The following is a 22,441-nucleotide window of genomic DNA, read 5'->3' on the forward strand; positions in this document are numbered from 1 at the left end:
ATGTTTTTTTTTATTTTTTATTTAATTAACTGTACTTAGTGTACATGTATGTGTTAAGTTGAATGTAGTCACCCTAAATGAGTATATCCAGATCTGTCCTTGTCAATAAAATTGTATGGAAATATTATGCATGGCAAACACATTAGAACTGTCACTTTAAAATCAAACATCTCACACTTTTTTTTTTTTGCAGTGTATTTTATTCTTGTTATATTCTATTCTGGCAAGCAACATTTTCACTTAAACATGAACTGCATACTTGATTTGTTGAGGCCATAGAAGTGTTGTGTGCATACTGTACAGAGTCCTACAGATGTGCAGACGTTGTCAAATCATGATTTTCTGTAACATCAAAGCGTTAGTACAATACAATCTATTTTCTTTTTTAGTCATCACTGCACTAAAAGCAGCTGTGGTACTAAACATTTGCTAAATCAAGAATGTATTTGAAAACATATTACTTGGACAGTGTTTCAGCTGGCCATGTTTATGACAGTAATAAAAGTGTATTTAAATTCATGCAGTAGAAATCTAGCAATTTAACAATCACTGAATGAAATATTTAAAAACGTAAGAAAAACAACTGGGAAGTCTCAGAATTGATCATGCATGCATAAAGGCAGTGAGACTTTGGCAGTGTGGTGCTGCCCTCTGTAGTCACTACCAGAAATTGGCTACTATGAGGGAGAGGAAATACTGGACAGTTTTTACTGCACTTATGAACAGTGGCAGATTTTGGCATGGGCGGCATGGGCAGTTGCCCAGGGCGGTATCTTGCGGGGGAGCGGCACGAGGCACCCACACAGTCCTCCCGTCAACAACTTTGCAGGCGTGTTGAAGCGGGTTTCATCCAAGGTGCCATACAATTCCCCCCCAACCCCTAGTCAACATTTTTTGGGGGCGTGTTGAAGCGGGTTTCGCCCAGGGCGCCATACAAGCTAGAACCGCTACTGCTTATGAATGAATACATTTTATTCCCGCTTTATCTTCTTGTCCTTCATTTTTTCTTTTGAAAACATAATGCATGAAGAGCCAGGGGCTTGAACATTGATCTTACACAAGACACTCTTTGAACTTATCTTGGAGTCATTCTTTATTTCATACAGCCCTTTATTATTTTGTCAGCAAAGATGGTGTGGATTAGTTCATTCTAATACTGATTTCTCAGCACCACGATGGAAAAATAAAACGGAACCGAAGAAGCTCGGATCGGTACAGAACGGCACAGTACCGCATCAAAAACCGTTCGGCTAAATGAAGGAAACTTGGCTCTTATCTACAATACATTTTTTATATTATTTATCACGTCTCTGTAGATTTTATTGAAGCTCAGCTATGCTACGTTATCCTAGACAACAAAGCACTTTCTTCCCTTTTATGGGTTATAAGCACAGTTGAAACATTAGGGTCAGTTTTGCACAGATAGAGAGGCAGAGCGCCCCCTATAGGCTACATGGATTGGATTTGCTCGCTTTATATATTTTATAGTGTTTGCTTTTGGCCCAGAACATATATTTTGTGCTTTGTTATGCTCAAAATCTTTTCTGTTTAGTAACAAGAGTTCAGTGAACAGTAAATGTTGGTTGCTTGTCATGGTGCAGATATTTTGCAAATGCAAATGCCAAAAAAACAAACATTCCTTTGTCATTGAGGTGAACTGTTAGTTACGTGTCAGTGAGAAAACGTTAAAAAGTTGTGCTTAGCTTAGTCGTGGTGAAATAAGTTAGAATCCCCTGTACGTGAAAGGGGCAATTATACAGGTAGGAAGCTCTTTTCATAAACATGTATTTAAAATTGTTATCTGTCCCCAGCTGCCAAACACAAGAAATCTTCAGCGAAATTCATGCTGATTTCTCTGTATTTCAATCGCTTTGCTTTCCAAACCACGTTTCATTTTTCTATTATGTCTTGTGTACTTTTTATTTTTTATGTGAGTTTAAATAATGATATAAAGAGATAAAAGTTAAAAATGTTGAGTTAAAAGCTCAAACACATACAGTTGAAGTCTGAAGTTTACATACACTTTGGTGTATTTTTGAACCACTCCACAGATTTCATATTAGCAAACTATAGTTTTGGCAAGTCGTTTAGGACACTACATTGTGCATGATATGAGTAATTTTTCCCACAGTTGTTTACAGACAGATTGTTTCACTTTTAATCACAATTCCTGTGGGTCAGAAGTTTACATACACCAAGTTAACTGTGCCTTTAAGCAGCTTGGAAAATTCCAGAAAATTATGTCAAGCCTGTAGGCAATTAGCCAATTAGCTTCTGATAGGAGGTGTACTGAATTGGAGGTGTACCTGTGGATGTATTTTAAGGCCTACCTTCAAACTCAGTGCTTCTTTGCTTGACATCATGGTAAAATCAAAAGAAATCAGCCAAGACCCCAGAAAAAAAATTGTGGACCTTCATGCAGCCATCATACCACTCAGGAAGGAGACGCATTCTGTGTCCTAGAGATATATGTAGTTTGGTGTTAAAACTGTGAATCAATCCCAGAACAACAGCAAAGGACCTTGTGAAGATACTGGAGGAAACAGGTAGGCAAGTATCTATATCCACAGCAAAATGAGTCCTGTATCGACATAACCTGAAAGGCTGCTCAGCAAGGAAAATGCCACTGCTCCAAAACCGCCATAAAAAAGCCAGACTACAGTTTGCAAGTGCACATGGGGACAAAGATTTACTTTTTGGAGAAATGTCCTCTGGTCTGATGAAACAAAATTGATGGCATCATGAGGAAGGAAAATTATGTGGATATACTGTACTGAAGCAACATCTCAAGACATAAGCTAAGAAGTTAAAGCTCGGTCGCAAATGGGTCTTCCAAATGGACAATGACCCCAAGCATACCTCCAAAGTTGTGGCAAAATGGCTTAAGGACAAAGTCAAGGTATTGGAGTGGTCATCACAAAGCCCTGACCTCAATCTGATAGAAAATTTGTGGGCAGAACTGAAAAAGCATGTGCGAGCAAGGAGGCATACAAACCTGACTCAGTTACACCAGTTCTGTCTGGAGGAATGAGACAAAATTCCAGCAACTTATTGTGAGAAGCATGTGGAAGGCTACCCCAAAACATTTGACCCAAGTCGAACAATTTAAAGGCAATGCTACCAAATACTAACAAAGTGTATGTAAACTTCTGACCCACTGGGAATGTGATGAAAGAAATAAAAGCTGAAATAAATCATTCTCTCTACTATTATTCTGATATTTCACATTCTTCAAATAAAGTAGTGATCCTAACTGACCTAAGACAGGGAATGTTTTCTACGATTAAATGTCAGGACTTGTGAAAAAACTGGGTTTAAATGTATTTGGCTAAGGTGTATGTAAACTTCTGACTTCAACTGTATGTACAAGTCATGTTCAGTACAATTTGTACTGTTCAGTGTTACATATTCATGCTTCACTCGATTTATTTGTTAACCTCAAAGCTGTCGTCTACAATGCAACACCATGTCAGTGCTTTATTTAACCTCCTGAGACCCCCACGTGACTGCTGTGTGCATTTTCCATTTCCCTTTTTGATTTGTAACTAGTAGCACCTAATAAACAAGCAAATAAATAAATAAAGAAAGAAAGGTCTAGAGCAAATAATTTTCCTAAAAATTGATGTCCACATATGTGGACAGCGGGGCTAATTTGTGAAATTTTAAGTAATTTCAAGCTACAGAAAGTGAAATTTCTTTCTTCAAATAGTTTTATTATCTGTCCAGGAGTGTTGGTTATTCATGTTTTTGAGATGTTATAGACATTGCAGCCGATTTTCTATAAAGCTGAATAAATAATTCTGATTAAAAGTAACAGTCAGCATCATCAAATCAATGCCAACCATGTTAAAATAAAATTTGCATTATAAAATTCTGAATCTATGTACTGATTTCCAATTTCCCATGTCTGCCAAACATGTTAAGTGGTCCAAACATCATCTGCATGAAACTGAACTTTTGGCCAGATTTTAGAAGTGAATGCCCTAGGCTGCATAGGAAAGCAATAGGATGCTCCCTTGCTACTAATTAGTGAATGACTTAACCTCCAGTTGGCTGTCTGTCTTCACTCATCTCAGAACAGTTTGAAATGCACCTTATTTTCATCCTAACTATGTATACAGCCTCTGAAAGCAACATTTTCCAGCTTTTGGATATGTCCATTGATTCTCAATGTGACAATGCACAATGAATGTAGGACTTAATGAAAGTTAGTCTCCGTTTCTCCAAAAGACAAACTCGGCTGAGACTGGCACCATGTTGTTCTGTCACATGCAACACGCTGAAAGTTTAACCCTTGACTACTGAGATCAGCTGGCTTTAAAAATATAAATTAAGCATAGCCTAAAGCGAAGCCAAAACGTGATGTCCACACATGTAGACACGGGGTCTCACGAGGTTAAAACAACATTTACATGTCTGCGCAATGTATGGCAGCGTGTTTTTTCCTGATGGTTTAGAATGGTTGTTTGGTCACAGTCATACTGAAACCGGTGGCCCTGCGGTTGCACAGAGCTCCAGTGAAGATGAATGAGGAGGCAGTTGGTGATGTCATAATGGATGGAGAGCTTCAAGCTTTATGCTTGAGAGTTTTTTGGCCCTGAAATGAAACAAAAGGCAGATTATTACACTGTGCTGTCTTATTATAGATGATTAGAAGATTCATCTTGAATCCAGATATGAACTTGGCATATTTTAGTCTTTAATAAACCTACCTATGTTATTCTGCCACCGCTACACCTGCACAATTATCTTTGCTCTCTGAGGTTATAGCTAAATATTCCGCCCTATGAGAACGGAAGCAGGAAAAGAAAGAGAGAAAGGACAGAAAAGGGAGTGAAGAAGAAGAGAATATCTAAGAAATAGCAGAAAGAACTTGAAATGTTTTGAAAACAGAGAACAGCGTATTGAAAAATGTAGAGTTGTCAATCGTACAAGTCTAGGAAGTATGTGAAATTAAGTTTTGGAAGAATTAAAGTGGAAATTACAAAACTGATAAAAGGAGGGGTGGGTGTTAAAGGGTAAAGGTCTATTGTCGCATCCTGTTAATATTTACATTTGAAAGATCTTGGATATTAGAAGAGAGTGTAACAGAAGATAATTAGAAGAAAATGAACAGAAGTTCAACTCACTCGCTCTCTCGCAGTGCTTCTTCTCCTGCTGCTGCTATCTTCCTGTAACAGTAGACCATCTCCACCACCAGCCATAACTGCAGCCCAATGATGGACACATACATCATAATCTCAGAAAGGATAGACGCCATGCCTCGGGTAGCTGCAGGAGAGAGTGATAGAATTATTATTTTCTTCTCTCAATCTATTCTCTCCAGAAATCTATGTGTTAAAAACTTGGCTTGCTGTCTGTGATGGTGGGTATGATATTCGACTTGAGCTCGGACTACCTGATAAATATAATTATTTAATACCAAATAGAAATTGAATAGAAATAAAGGTGAAGTTGTGGTGGTGGAGTGATACAGAGAGAATTGTCATAGGTATGATGTAAGCGTCCAACTTTAAAGACTACCCTTGTGTTGAGATTGACAGGATTAGGTGAACTCTCAATATTCTTATTAATATTGGCATTCAGAAAATGTTCAGGTTTTTTGGTCTGGTGTAGTTGTGCATAACCGTCAGTGGCAGGGTGTGGCCGGGTCGTGATTCTACACACCCGGCTCCTAATCAGGCTGATTAGCCCGAGAGGGATAAAGGCCGACTGGAGACAGCAGTGCAACCGAGAGAGCGTTACGGACAGCTGTCCGACACCTGTGTGTGTGTTTGTGCTTTTGTTTTAGTTAATCATTAAATATTATTTATATTGTCAAGCCGGTTCTCGCCTCCTCCTTTCCATTGATGTGTTACACCGTTGTTTATCTAAAAATGCTAAAAAACCTCTACCACATCTGATCTAGCTATCTAGATTTTTACATTTACGTAACTATTGGACTATTGTCCAGCACAAACAAAGAAGTTCAAAGAACTATAGAAATCAGCATATTTGTGATGGGTTCTGCACTCAGTGTTTTGTAAAACTCAGTATTATGTGGACGCAGTGATCAGTAGTGACATTGGTGCTGATGTGGGTCTGAATCAGCCTCAGACAGCAAGTACAGTATACACAAAAATATGTCTGATTAATCACCTTCACATATGATGTGACATTCTAACCTTTGTCCTAGTGGACAGACACGTTCTCAGCAGAAGCTTCATGCCCATCCAAACGTAACCCCCTCAGATTTTTGAGCGACGTTGATTTTCAGTGGAACTTAAAAGAAGATGTCCACAAAAAGATATGTAAGGCAGTATGCTAGTCTCAATCACCATTCACTTTCATTTAATCTGTTTTACATACAATGAAAGTGAATGGTGACTGAGTTTGTCATTCCGCCTCTCCTTTTGTGACAACATGAAGGGGAGTAAATTATGACAGAATTTTAGTTTTTGGGTGAACTATCCCATCCTACAAAACATTTTAGTATAGGTAGTTTTGTTGTTGTTTTTGGCATGTTTAAAGAAAGAATGAATAATATTATAGTGTTGCTTAATCAAACCTAAAGATAAATACTGTAACCTTTAAAGAAAAAAACTGTAAAGTTCTAGGCATAAAAAACAGCTAAGCGTTTACATGTTTGCTTTCAGGGCAGAATGAAGCTGATGCCTGTGTCCTTGCTTTGGACATCTAATCAGGCATTTCTATTCAGTGTTGATGGATAAATAGCAGAGGATCTTGTATCTGTATTCTATTTTGCCTGTGAAGTTATCACCAACTTACTTTGCTTAGTCTGCATAATTCAGTTCACCATAGGAAAAGATATCGATTGGTTTGTTCAAAACATGTGTTTAAAGGGATGGTTCACTTGAAAATGAAAGATCTGTCATCATTCACTTACCCTTATGCCATTCCAAATCTGTATGATTTTCTTTCTTCTGTGGAACACAACACAATAGAGGAAGTTTAGCAGAATGTTGACTCTGCTCTTTTCCATACAATGAAGGTGAATGGTAACCACAGGCTGTCAAGCTCCAAGAATGACAAGGCACCACAGAAGTAGTTCATATGACTCATAGGGCTGGGTGATATGGCTGCAAAAATTATATTTCAATATTTTTCAGTCTACTGACGATATTTGATATATATCTCGATTATTATGTATTTGCTCTGAAATGGCTCAAAAGTTATATTTTTTTAATGAGAGGAATGATTTCATTCAATCAGCCAATGTAGTCAAGTAGAATAAATTTAAATACAATAAAAATCTATTTATAAATAATAAAGGCATGTTTTCTCACACTTTTTCATAATATTTACACACTTTCATTGATACACACTTTTAATATTTATATTTTAAATACAATAATACATAGTAGCTTAATAAAAAGTATTATATACCTACATATATTTTTACAAAAAAAAATTTTGGTGAATGAACAAGGTGTGCAAAAAATAAATATTTTTTGGAACCCAGTTAAATATTGCATAATACTAAAATATTACTGTGGGACCCAGTCAAGTATATTATTATAATATAATACTGAATTATCATTATTATCTTGAGGATTAGATTTGTTTTATATAAAAGTAATATACTTCTGTCCTATTTACATCATCTTCACCTGGAGCTTTTATTTGGTCACTGAAATTGTAGTTTGTAATGTTCTGCATCTGGTGAAAAGCTTTCATCTCCTTTGTTTTTTATACTTTGTATATTTGTTTGTATAATAACTTGTAGCAGTTGCTAATGTTTGGAATTGCACGAATGCTTGAACATGCAGTACTTTTCTTTCACAATGCATGTGAACTGCTTTAAAAGCACAAAAACACGAGCTCATGAGCCCCCGCGCATGAACAGAACAGCATGTTACCCGTTTATTCTGAAGTGCACACAGACCATGTTGATCTGTTTTGATTAGCAGCCTACTGCAGTTTTATAATCACCACATCGCAATTTTGGTGTTATTTTGATTATTTGTGCAGACCTGAAGGATCATGAACTTGTGTTTTTCGTTATTATTTGAGAATGACAGCCCCTCTTTAACATTCACTTTCATTATTTAAACATTCTGCCTAACATATTACTTTGTGTTCAACGGAAGAATGTCATACATGCTTGGAACAACGTGTAGATTTCAGTGTTCCTATTGTCTCTTTTGACTAATATACCTTTGCCCACTACATTGATGGTGATAAACTTGGTGGCATTGGTGCGAAACTCATAATTGGGGAAGATGAGGATCCGGTCAAAGTAGCATCGATAGGTGCCAGTATCGTTGAAGGTCACATTGAGGATGTAAATGGAGCCATCCTGCACATCCATTGTTTTTTTACTGCCGTTCCAGTCCAGGCGGTCAATGAAATGCTCATCCATTACGTAGCCTGTCATATCTGCATAACTGTAGATCTAAATGTAAGAAAAAGAGCTCTCATTAGCATGCTATGAAAAAATAAACTGTGTCAAATCTACTAATTCCTAACTCTACAAAATCAATTGATGGCCTTAGAGCTTACTTGTTGTCAACAGACACAAGTAATTTCGGAGTGGCCGGCCATTTTTCCTCTGAGTGTGCATTTTATTTTCATAATTCGTCAGTCCATTTGGTATTTTAATGACGTATACTAATGTCAATATTTAGAGAGCAGGGTGGCCAATAGCCGATATAACAATGATATATGCAAATACTGTATTTGATAATCCAATTTAACATTATCAAATGTTTGCATTCAACATAACAAATGCATTTATTTTAACCAAAATTGATTCAAAGTTCACTCAAAAATATTTGAAAACCAAAAATGTGGATTTTCCACAGATTTTGACTGAAACAAGAACTGCTACGCACTTCTTTGATAATCCAAAGAAAGAATGTCCTTCAATAATTTCACATTTGAAATGACATTTTTACTTTAAGTATTTACAAACACATTATGAGAAGTAAACAAATTTAATTAGATGTCCTTTCTCATTCTCATTTTGTATTGCATAGCAATTGTAATTGTGGTACTATGGTATGCTGAACTGCCTCTGCCACAATGACTATGGCATAACAGTGAATGAGACTAGCTAAATATGCATATATGATGGCACTGCAGTTTTTAGGTAGCAGCAGGAGGTGGTTGCCCTAATAACAGAGGGCTCTTACTGCCCTCATAAATATACTCAAAAGTAAAGTGAACGCTGATGCCCATTAGCTCTCAGTTTGCTTGGGAATGTTTTGGAAATGATGTGCAGTAACTGACTACAGCCGGAAGAAATGTTGCCGTCATAAAAAATGCTTGATTGTTCCTTGCATGAAAAATGCAACAGTCGTTTCTCAAGACTGAAGGCCTACTTCGGGGGTTTAGATGTTTTAAAAATACCACACACACACAAAAAATTATCAGTTATTTTGTGTGTTTCAGTTGGCAAGCACTTGTATTGGAGTTTTTTTGTTTTGTATTTTTACACTTTTAAAGGTAACAAATATGAACGTTCAACAGATATGTTTAACAAGATGCACACTCACAAAAAATTAAGACTCCAGTCATTTCAGTTGACTAGTTCTGTTATGACAATACCCTGGTTTACTCCAAAATCAGAAGAAACAAATAAAAAAATTATATATTATATAGTCAATTAAGCCTATTTTTATGGCAATGAAGATTTTAAACATTGTGACATTATTTTTATGACAACTGCACACATCCCTCCCCTCCCCATTATCATAACTGCAATGCAAATAAAGATGGTCATTATCATATCTGCATTACTGTAATGTAAATAAAATGCTATATTATTAAAATGTGAAAGTATTTATGCATTTTAGTAGTACTCCCTTTGTACTGCCTTTCACTTTAGCTGATTTTGATTAAAAAATCTTTTACAAAAAATACAGTAAAAAAACAAAAAAAAACAAATGACTGTTGTTACGTTAATGAGGATCATCATTAATAACAATAAGAAACATTCAGATGTGTTTTGGTTATTAAAGTTGGGGGATACAATGTGCTTAAAAAATTGTTTACCCAAAAATAAAAATTCTCTCATCATTTACTACCCTTATGCCATCCCAGATGTGTTTGACTTTCTTTCATCTGCTGAACTCAAATTTAGCTTTTTAGAAGAAATTCTCAGCTCTTTTGGTCCATACAACGCAAGTGAATGAGTGCCAAAATTTTGAAGCTCCACAAAGCACATAAGTCAGCATAAAAGTTATCCATAAGACTCCAGTAGTTAAATCATTATCATTATCTTCAGAAACGATACGATAGGTATAGATGAAACAGATTACTTTCACATTCTTTTTCTTGGGTTTTTGGTGATTCACATTCTTCATTCATACCGCACCCTTCTGGCCAGGGAGAAGAATTTCTAGCCAAAAATTGCTTAAATATTGATCTGAATTGATCAGCAACCGTGCCACTCACTCATACATTAAAACCCCACTGCATTTTAAGACTGATCTCCCCTGGGCCTGGGGAGCTCAGCAAGTAAAAGACGCTGACTACCACACCTGGAGTCGCAAGTTTGAATCCAGGGCATGCTGAGTGACTCCAGTCAAGCTTCCTAAGCAACCAATTGGCCCAGTTACTAGGGTGGGTAGAGTCACATTGGGTTAACCTCCTTGTGGTCCCTATAATGTGGTTCTCGCTCTCAGTGGGGCACGTAGTGTGTTGTGCGTGGATGCCGCGGAGAATAGCGTGAAGCCTGCACACGCGCTAGGTCTCCGCCGTAATGCGCTCAACAAGCCACGTGATAAGATGCGAGGATTGACGGTCTCATACGCGGAGGCAACTGAGATTCGTCCTCCGCCACTCAGATTGAGGCGAGTCACCACGCCACCACAAGGATTTAGAGCACATTGGGAATTGGGCATTCCAAATTGGGGAGAAAATGGGAGAAAAAAAAAAAAGACTGATCTCCTCTGGTCTCATACTCACATGTGTAAAGTCACTTTCGCCTTTGGCCATGAACCACCAGTCCACTGTGGCAGAAGCCGGCACTTCCCCTCGCATCTTACAAGAGATGCAACCCAGTTTGAAGCCATCACCCATCACTGCCTCCGTGTCAGAGTCAACCTCTACACATGCCCCATGGCAGAGCCACGCTACAGGAAGAATGAGACATAGTTAGCTACGGAAACAGACACATCTGCTTCACTTCTTAAAAGAAGCTCTATAAGTCTATTGATGCCCCCTTATTTTCATTGCTATTTTGAACAGACAGGCATTAGTATGACTAAAACTGGAAAAAAAAAGTGTCTCTTTTTTTCTCTTTTTATACGTGCGTTCCCATTGCCTGAAATTGTACATGCTGGCTTTTTTTTTTTTTTTTTCAAGGCAGAGCATTTTTTTGCAAGTTTTATTTCCACTCATGAAAACTGTGCATTACTATAGTCTGAATTAACTGTGCATTTGAAAACAGTATTTGCTTTGATGGCTTTTTTTTTCTGTCTGCACACAAAAAGTTTTGAGGGGAAATAAAAAGCGGTGAGCGGTGATCCGGTTTGAGTTTAGGTCTTTAATGTACTTTCATATATAGATGCAGGTCTCTATATATGTCAGGATATCACAAACACTAGCAGAAAGTAACACACCTGTAATTCCAAGTATCTCTCTCTCTCACACTTCACCCTGCAGTTTCCACAGAGACATCTGCATCGCTCTCAACCAATGATCTTGTGCTATTTTCAATTCTGACCTCTGGAGAAGTATGTATATAGTGTATGTGCAATGAGATTAGGGACAGGAAGCAGTGCACACATGCATCAATGAGTGAGCACAGATTGCCTAGTATTATATCAATGGCAGCTATAGCATTAGATTATATATTTACTGAGGTTTTTTAGAAAGTCGTTTAGATTCGTACGAGCATCTCTTTACTGTACCATTCAGGAAAACAACATTTATAATTTAGCCTTAATGACTGAGAGAAAGGAGATAAGACTAAAAATCGCTGCCACAACAATTAAGGGGACAAGAGAGGGAAAAAGAAGGGAGACAGTTAACAATGTTCTTCAGTATTACATTCACTGACAAAACTTATTATCATTGACATATCACTGATGTATTGGCTTCTGATTGGCTGTAGAGAGGAAAAAGAAGAGTGGATGCAGGAGGAAAGACAAACATCATTACATAAATACTACACTGGGAGCATACTAGATGGTAAACGGCCCCTAAGGCTACTTAAGAAAAGGACAAGCCCTTTGATATGTCCCTCCCCAACACCCTGTGTTAATAGAAAATATTTCAACACTGGAAAATTGTGTTCGTCAAACCATTTTATGGGGTATTATAGAAATAGACAGGGCAAACTGAATATGAGCATGTACTGTACATCCACGAACACTTCGTAGGATGGGAGGAAACAGCAAAAAAAGAAAGTGGGTGACAGAACATAAGCACAATAATCTGACCTCAGACCGGTCAAAAACTCCCTTCAAAACTGTCAATGTCACTGCAGTGGCGGGATCATTACATAACCCTTTTTTACGGAGATTGCATTATGCAATTTAATTCAGATTAGACTGCACAATGGGCATTTAATCCTAGGATTAAATTAAAGCATTAAAGATCTGAATTACTGGTATTTCAGTGAAAATTTACTAAAAGTACACTTTTTAGGCAGAATATGAGCAAATGAGAGTGACAGAGCGATAGAGAGAGAAGTCGTTTTCTGAGAATTGACTTAGGCTTTCTGGTTAGAAACAAGCAGCTCAGGGCGACATTTCCATGCCAGCCAACTATCTTAAACTGTGTAGGGGTGACATATACATGCTAGCCTCCAGGGAAATTGCAAAGATCTGTGACAAACACTGAGCTCCAGGGTGGAGACTTTCCATAGGAACAATGGCTCTATAATACATTACCAAATGTGTGATCTCATGTTAATATTATTGATGGCAGCCAGGATTCCCATCACTGTGGTCTAACAAATGTCCTATTGACCCCAGATGTTTTCATCTACATCTACCCCACTATATAATCTAATCTCTAAAATAATTCACAATTAAAGATACTGCTAGTTACTGGTCAAGGGTAAAAGACAAATGGCAGTGATATTTCCCTTGGCAATCTGAATAAAAAGACAAAGCCTCTTCTTTTGTAGCTCCAAGAAATTGAAGGATTTTTCACAATCGAGGTTTGATCGTCATTATTATTATAGTTTTTAGATTTTTATGTGTTTATTTATTAGTTCTATTTTATGTTCAGTTTGTCTTTTCAATTCAGTTTTGCTTTCATTAGTGTTCACTCTGTTATTTTGAGTTTTTGTCTGTATTTTCTAATTAGTTATTTGTCCTTGTCTGTCCTTGCACAGATTTAGCACTCCTCCCCCACCTTCTCATCCTTTTTCTCGTACACACAGTCAGGCACACCTTTTCATACAGTATCCGCATGTCACAGTTTCCCCAGCACCAGACCCTAAAACCTGCGTCACAGCTTTCCGAGGCAGCATGACAGTGCTGGATTCTGCTGAAAATCTGCTTAGGATACAGACCTCGCTCCTCATTGGTTTGCCTGTTTCTAGGCCTTTGTTTTCAGCTGCTGTTAAATGAGTAACAGTTGCCTCCCTTCTCCTTTATGCCTTTCTAACATTGTACCAATGGCCCTGATCAGATATCATTATCATTACTGTCCACTAATGCTCAGTACTGCTGTCCTCATGGTAAGCCATTAGAACCATTATAGATTGTAACTTGAATAGCATGACATAGTAATTAAGCAATATAAAAATACATTTCATTTGACATTTGAATCATATTTCTTGGTGTCATTATACCACTGCAACATTTAAATAGTGGTCTGCTTTACTAAGGTAAGAATCACTATCACTAGGGTTCGAGGTTTGCTGTAAACCCCCAACACTAAAGTATTAAACTTTGGTGTGCAACTCGTTCTGCACCGTTTACATAAATAAATGCAACCTGAATCACATTACTATACCAACGTTTTTGCAAAATTATTTTTACGTGGCTCACTGTACGTGCATATGCAAGCTTATTCATGCGCAATAAAGTTACGTGATAGCTCACAAGTGTTGTATTTCCAACACGATGGACCTGGGTACAAGTCCTGAAAAGCACAAGTCAACAAAAGTACCATAAAACACCACAAAATGATGTGGTTGCTGCAGAAATTGCATATTTCATTTTCACATTTGCTTTTATGATATAATATCAGTTAGGTCCAGTGTTTCCCATTGATTACCTGGACTGTGGCAGCCCACCAGTCTAATTTGTCCTGCCAACAGGCGTTTACACAAGTGAAAGCTGCACTCTGTGGCGGGCCACTCTTGCATTCTCCTGACTTCTCTCTCCCTTTTGTATTATAGATGGACGCGTCGGACCGGGGGTTGAGGCCCGTATTATCCCAGGTGGTGGAGGGGGATGAGCGCCCCATGCTGTACATTAGTCGGAAGCTCTCGGTGCGAGATACGAAGTACAGCACAATAGAGAAAGTGTGTCTGGCCATCAAATGGGTGGTCCTCACCCTCCGGTACTACCTGCTTGGGCAGGCCTTCACCCTCTGTTCGGATCACATCCCACTCCAATGGCTCCACCGCACAAAGGATACCAACGCACGGATCACTCGTTGGTATCTGGCACTTCAGCCCCTTAAGTATGAGGTGTTCCACAAGCCGGGGGCACAGATGGCTGTGGCCTATTTTCTCGCTCGGAATGGGGGGGGGGGGGGAGTCGGTGGCAGGCCGGACGGCTCCCCGACCTGAGTCGGGCGGTGGGGGTATGTGGAGGTGGGGGTGTGGTCGAGCGCCGATCTGTGGAGAGTGAGTGGTTAAGGATTTACACCTGTGCTAACAGCTGTTTGTATTTTCAGTGAGCTGTGGCAGAGATAAAAGGGGAGGAGACGTGGCAGACGAGAGAGTCATGCTGCAACCGCATGTGAGTGTGTGTATGTGTTGAATGTTTGCTGAAAAACAATGAGCAGTGTGTAAATAAAGACTTATTCATTGGAGCGAAGTACACGTCTACCGCTTCCTCATTCCCTGGATATAAGGGATTTCAGGTTCTGATTTCTAATCATCTTCATGTAAAGGAATGAATGCTGCTACAAAGTACAACATTAAATAGTGAAATCCACCACAAACTCAGACATCAACTGAGACTTACTTACACCCTACTTGTATGCATTAATACTACCAATGTTAGATCTTGCATAGTACTGCTAGTTTGATAAATTGATCCAAGCCGGTGGAGTGGACATCATCTTTGTGAGGAAGTTGTGCCAAAACTGCACTTTACACTTAGAAATTTAGCTAAGGGATTAGATATTAGATTATATATTCCTAAACAATCCAAGCTTCTAAATGTATGGTGAGGTAACCAGAAGATTGCTTATTTCGCTGCATTGTTCTTTGGTGACATAACCTGAAAGTGGAAACAAACTGAACCAGCCCTGGATGTGCAATCAGATATTGTAGTTGTGAGTTTGGACAGTTTGAGACCATATGATGTAAGACACCACCAGGCGATCACAGGGTATTTTCTTTCTGTGTCTCACTTTCATTCTCACACATGCTTCATCTTCCTGTCCATCTGTCCATGCTCACTCCTCTGTTTCATCTCCTCTGAATAAAACAATTCCAAATGTGGGCCTTTGGACTGGTTCCTTAAAGGGATAGTTCACCCAAAAAAATGAAAATTATTTCACAATTTACTCACTTTCATGTTGTTCCACTTTTATTTATTTATTCTGTAGAACACGAAATGAGATTTGTTAACCTAAATGTTGTAGTTGATGCCTTTCACTTTCATTGTATGGAAAAAAGATGTACTGTTAAAGTTCATGGTGACTGAGGCTAACATTCTGCCCAACATCTCCTTTTGTGTTGAACAGAAGAAATAAAGTCCTACAGGTTTGGAACATGAGGGTGAGTAAATCATGACAAAAGTTTCATTTATGGGTGAACTATCCCTTTAATGTTTTTCTTGGGTGAACCTGAGAGACGACTTACCAAAAAGGTATTATGTAAGGGATAATGTACAGTCAGCCGGTTGTTATCGCAAAAACAACACGAAGCAGAGGGGTCTTATATCAGTTTATTTTGAGATAACAACCAGTTTACTGTACAATATCTGGCTTATTACACAGCTACTAACCAAATAAATAAATACATCAACACAAAATATTGATTTGAGTTGAAATTATGTAATTATGTGAGAAGAAATAAATCACTTAACAGCTGAAATCCACCTTCCTGAAATCCTGAAATGACATTTGCGTCAGAGTTCTGTTGGTGTTTATGCTGTGTAAATGACCATCTGACTGCTCATTATCCAGCCTATTACAAGACTACTCACCAAATAAACAAATAAATGGACATGAAACATTGATTTGCATTGAAATTCTGTAATTCTGAGAAGAAAGAAATCACTGAACTAAATACCACCTACGATTTGCGTCATAGTTCTGTTGGTTTATTTAGTAATTAATGACTGTCTGACTACTCATTATCCAGCTCATTTAAAAGATTACTTGGCAAATAAAAGCACATGAAATGATTGATTTAAGTTGAAATTATTTTATTAGCTTATTTGTAGAGATCGCACAGTGATCCGAGAAGTAGTAAAGGTGGCTTGCAATACCCAGAGGAGCGCTCTGATATGTGGAAGTGCGGTTGTTACTCAGAAATATCAGACCGATAGATGGCGCCATTGACTAATCAAAATCAAGTATTCCAGAGAGCTGTGTAATAAACAAGTATTGTTGTGTAACAGTTCTCCTTTTTGAGCTTTCCCATTTCCTGTCTAATTTTAAGTCAATGCTTCACAAATTTTCACTCCTCCTTATTAAATAAAATAATAATATATCAATAATAAGAACACACACGTCACAAAAACATAGATATTATCAATGAAATCCTTAATGCGAGCACAGATCAAAAATCATTATTAATGTTGTTTTAATATTGAATATGTGAAGCTAAAGTCACTTTTTGGATAACATTGTTTGCTAAATGCCTTGTATGTAAATGTTATTTTCTATTTAAATGAACACATTTGTATGCACTATGCAGTTAAGCACGGTTTATTATGTGTATCTGAAAATAATGAAGTTTACATAAATTTTGTTGCTATAGCCACAGTCTTAGAAAAACAACACACAAGGACATGATAGCGATCATTTACAATACTTCGGAAAGAATCAATGATCTGAGGCGAGAGGGAATTGGCAAATGAGATAAAGAAGGTTTGCATTTGTTCATCAGAGATATACAGGTATAGCACAACAAAAGGTTAATCTAAACAGCAGGTAAATGGTGCTATGTATAACTACAGGATATAACCTTATCCCCATAATGGGTGTCCTGACGCATGGCATGAGGGGAAATACAAATCCCCACTGCATAAACTGAAACATTTATCGCTCAGGCACAAGTGACAACACCTGTTCCTTGGGGGTGAGATATATTTCCATCTCCTTCCTCCATGCTGTTGCAGATGAAAGATATTCAGGGTATTTATGAGCATAGACAGCCACATATTTTGGACGCCCACAACAAAACACAGCATCACAACCAGGGACTGAAAACGTTCCAAGGAATTTTTTGCAGAACATAACTGAAAATGGGAACCAAGTTGCCTTCAACTGTTCAGAGTGAAAACTTTATTTTTAAATGTTGGTAACCGGTTCATTTAATTACCATTACCACTTCCTGTTTCCCAAACAATGGGAAACAGGCTTCTCTCTTTTATTTTTTGAATATTTTTTATTCTTTCTTCTCATTTTTCACTTTAATTCGGAAGGAAACTGCTGCACATTCTACACATTTCTCTGCCTTTATACACTTTGTGGAGGTAGCATTCTGTGGCATATACATGCACAGTTAATCCAGATGCAAGGTAAAATATCAAGGTAAAAAGTATATTTCTCAGTTGTTTCCAAGTCTTCACTGAATTACTGTTAGATATAATACAGATTTAATGCTCGTTTGATGCTACTTCTGATCGAGAAGCAGATCTGTAATTTAAAAAATTATTAAAATAAAATAATATATTTATTTAAATAACCATTAAATATTTCAAATAAAATTATTTGACCCACATAAGTTTAGTCCAAACACACCCAAGTAGTGTGTGCATGCATACAGGAGAGAGACATTTTGGCTAATAATTGATTTTAGATGGCCAGATGTATTTTTGAAATATTTTAAATAATTTTGGGGATATGTTTATCATTATTTTATATAGGCTATTGTATACTTTGCTTGTTATGATTTTTATGCTTATCATTTCCCCATGGGAAAAAAATGAAATCGCTTACTTTCACTTATTTTGGTTGAGACAATTCCTTTATTTTGAGCTTGTTTTTCCAGATCAGGTCCCTTTATTTTGAGAGAGAGATCTGGTGACACAGCAACTGGTATATCACCCACCCCTAGCACATAGTACTGTTATTTAAAAAAAAAAAAAAAATTAATTCAAAAAAAAAAAAAAAATATATATATATATATATATATATATATATATATATATATATATATATATATATATATATATATATATATGTTATTAACCGTTTTTTGTAAAGGAGGCAACAGAACGCTGAAACTGGAATGAAAAAAAAAGTTTCTGCTCAGAAAGAACCAAAATGAAAAACATTTCATTATTAGTCCCTGATCACAAATGATGACTAAGAGATAATAGCAGTCTAGGACAGAAGTGAGGGAGAATGGGCAAGAGCTACATTGCTGACTGAAAACATTCTGACCACATACAACAACTCATTTTGCCATTAAACACACTTTACAAAGAGTTACAGCTGGTTTGGGGTTTTACAGAGCAATCTGGGTGGCTTTGGAACCCCGATAACCATAAACATGCTGAGACTGAATAAACAAAGTGCATAGAAATAACACTACTGGACAGGTGCTAAATTACCCTGAACTGGTCAGCAGACTAAACACATCCATGCCGCAAAAGCAATTACATTCAGTTCAGTTGCATTATTTTGTAATCTAACATCTAAGAATTCATTACAACTGGCACTGGCTTTCACATATGTTTAATCTATATGTCTGTCTGTCTATCTAAACACTTAAAAATGCCAGCATTATGACTGACAGCATCACATACATTTTAGCTTGAGAACATGAATGGATTCCTCCTACACACTGAGAAGTGACCTCTTCCCTTGACATGGCCTAACTGACACAGACAGACACAGATCGTAATGTTTGGAACGTGCATATCAAGAGTTACATAGCTTAAGGCACTCACCTTGTGTTAAACACATCAGCACAGGAACCCACAGAAGCCGCAGTGCAGACATCTTCACTGATGATAGGCGTTCCTTTCAGAGTCGTATCTCTGTGTGTCTCTCTCACACAAAAACACAATCACACACACACACACACACAAAACACAGTATCACACAGTTGACAGAAGAGCCAAAGGTCTCGGCAAGTACTCCACAGTGAGACAGAAGCTCTACGAGGGAAATACGTCCTCTGGATCTGTGAACAGATGAGCCTGACAGTGTAGAAAACAGTTCAGGCCAGAGGCAGACAGGGAGATGATGTAGGGCTTCCCTCTTAGTTCAGACCCTAATGATGGTTCCTCCTCTCCCTATAGTCGCTGTTGAGGACCAAAGGAGTCCAGTGTATCAGAGAACGTTATATCTTCTGTGCAAGGCGATCAGTTCAATAAGTCCAGACATGGAGTATACAGTTACTCCATGAAAGAAAAACGAGCTGAGATGCCAGACTCAAATGTCTATAATTGTTCTTCGGATGTTTTCTTTACCTATTTAGCTGTGAGGCTGAATCTATTCTGTGCTATCTTCTTTAATAATGATCTCAATATTCGTTTTCAGGTGATACAAATATTTTGATCAATATCTAATCTGACTTCTAAAATACATAGTGGGATAGTCACTAATAAACAAAGTTTTCTTTTTGTGATAGTGGAAGACTTGGATCTGAGGTTTGTGATCTAGAATGAGAGATTTATGTAAATAATGGAAGACAAGCGAGCGTTACACTTTTAACCTGAGAAAAATTATTTAGGTGAATCAATCTTTGCGCCACAGCGTGTGTGTGTGTGTATATATATATATACTGTATATTGCTTATGTACTCTGTGAATTATTGCTTTTGAAAGGTTAATGTGTGACTGTGAGGATGTATCTCTTAGGATCAGTTTCAAATGATAGACTTATAACCAAGTGGAAGTAATGACCTGCTAAATATATACTGTAATATGAGGAATTTACATGATAGGATATATAAAATAACAACTAATTTAGCAGACTGCCTAGTGCTGTCTAATGACTTCAACACTGGATTTAATGTTTGTGTATTTCTCTCATTAAAAATAAACGCATATGCAGTTGCTGATACATGTAATAAGTGTTTACTGTGACCGGATGTGGTTATGGCTCATGCCATCTGGTCATATTCCGTTATTTTGTCAAAGCGTCTGTATTTCCAACTATCAAGCATGAAGGCATATGTCTAACAGCGCATAATGATCAACAAAACATGTCAATAGTACATCATTCATGCGTCTACATTACAGAGGAACTGATTAATTACATTCCCTAGTCTTTTAAGCAAAATTCAATGGGTGTGATATGGTGAAAGGCATGCAAGGAAGTGTTTTCCCCCCTATTTACAGATGAGGCAAATATCAACAACGTCGACGATATTTCCACTGTCAACAATGATAAATGTGTCCTTAGGATGCTTATCTCTATGGTCTGAATATTTCTTAGCCTACCGTTACCGATTACCACATGTTTTTAGTCGAAATAACGTTCCTCTTCGCCCTGTGTTCTTCATTCAGTTGCTTATTCGCGCTTTTCCTCCGGCACGATTCGTAAAAACCGATGAAGTCGCCCCGCTCGCGCCGTTAAATCATTCAGTGAGTCGCGCGGGGTGTTGTATTTGCGCGTGCGTCACGAAAATAAACCAAAAATGCCGTCGTTCGATAGCCTGCTGCTGTTCCCCGCATATACGCTCGGTTCTGAAATTGTGATGTGCACAAAAATCCTCTTCAACCGGAGCAATACACCTGCAATGCACCGCAGTGACGCGTTCATTGGCGGTGTCTCGTTGTTTAGCTGTAAGGATGCTGCGTTTGGGATAGGCGAGGAGGGACAGGGAGGGAACATGGATAGGGGGAGGGATACACAGACTGATGCATTGCAGTAGTGGGATGAATAGAAGGCATGGGGTCTGGGGGTTACAATTTCAAGTCCTTAAGGCAACGTAAAATGATGATTTGTGGACTTTCAGATTCATTCACAATTGCGCAGGACCCATATCACTGACTTATCTAAAACGCGACGTACAATACACGCTCTTGAGATCGCAGATGCCCCTCAATGTAGCTACTGTGCGCTCGGCAGTGCGGATATTCTAGAACATTATACTAGGACAGATTATTCTGGGGTTATGGAATTAGGGGGAATCCCAGCCCGTTAATCAGTAGTTTGTCCTCTAGTTACCTGAATGTGGACATAACATACTGTAGATTTCTATTGTTTTCATATGTAAAGTTAATTATAATTTGTCTTAAAAGACCCGCCCTAACCCAATGCTTATCCGTAACCCTAAAGAAAACTTGCAATACTAGAACAAAAACAAAATGTACGTTTATTAATAATTTGGCAACACTACAATAAGGTTATATTTGTTAACATTACTAAACTACTTTAGTTAACATGAACTAACAATGTACAATACGTTTTTGGCACTTATTAATCTCGGTCAATGTTCATTTCAACATATATTAATACAATTTATATATATATATATATATATATATATATATATATATATATATAAGTTGGATGTGTTAACATTAGTTAATGCACTTTGACCTTACATGAACTAAGATTGAACAATTGTATTTTCATAATTTAACATTAACAAAGATTAATTAATGCATTATAAAAATATATATATATTGTTCATTGTTAGTTCATGATAGCCTACCTAATGGAACCTTATTTTAAAGTATTACCAATAATTGAAACATTTGATGAGGTCCTCCGACTCTCCAAAGTAAGGACAGATTTACCAATTAACTTATGGGGTCAATTTTGCATGAAGAGTTAAAGGTATAGCACACCCAAAAATGAAAATTCTATCATCATTTACTCGCCCTCACACCATCCCAGATGTGTATGACTTTCTTTCTTCTGCAACACAAATGAAGATTTTTAGAAGAATATCTCAGCTCTGTAAATCCATACAAAGCAAGCGAATGGTGGTCAGATCTTTGAATCTCCAAAAGACATATAAAGGCAGCAGAAAAGTAATCCATATGACTCCAGTGGTTAAAGGGACAGTTCACCCAAAAATGAAAGTTCTCTCATCATTTACTCACCCTCATGCCATCCCAGATGTGCATGACTTTCTTTCTTCTGTAAAACACAAATGAAGATTTTTAGAATATCTCAGTTCTGTATGTTCATACAATGCAAGTGAATGGTGGCCAGAAAT

General features: G+C 37.6%; 1 protein-coding gene across 4 annotated transcripts; it reads right to left on the bottom strand.

Moving 5' to 3' along the window:
* Nucleotides 1-163: 163 nt before the first annotated feature.
* LOC127453492 (sodium channel subunit beta-1-like) lies at nt 164-21,050 on the bottom strand. 4 transcript variants are annotated; one of them, XM_051719903.1, is made up of 7 exons: nt 19,212-21,050; nt 11,568-11,673; nt 10,912-11,078; nt 8,158-8,395; nt 5,130-5,271; nt 4,713-4,784; nt 164-4,597 (listed from the first exon to the last, which is right to left on the bottom strand). In XM_051719903.1, exons 3-6 carry the CDS (start codon nt 11,023-11,025, stop codon nt 4,718-4,720), a joined length of 561 nt encoding a protein of 186 aa, XP_051575863.1. In that variant the 5' UTR covers nt 11,026-11,078; nt 11,568-11,673; nt 19,212-21,050; the 3' UTR covers nt 164-4,597; nt 4,713-4,717. The 4 variants fall into 4 exon arrangements, with proteins under 4 accessions (XP_051575863.1, XP_051575860.1, XP_051575861.1 ...); XM_051719900.1 differs by lacking the exon at nt 11,568-11,673; XM_051719901.1 differs by having other exon boundaries at nt 10,912-11,673.
* Nucleotides 21,051-22,441: the final 1,391 nt, after the last annotated feature.

Source organism: Myxocyprinus asiaticus, chromosome 15 (assembly GCF_019703515.2).
Source record: "Myxocyprinus asiaticus isolate MX2 ecotype Aquarium Trade chromosome 15, UBuf_Myxa_2, whole genome shotgun sequence".
Taxonomy (NCBI): domain Eukaryota; kingdom Metazoa; phylum Chordata; class Actinopteri; order Cypriniformes; family Catostomidae; genus Myxocyprinus; species Myxocyprinus asiaticus.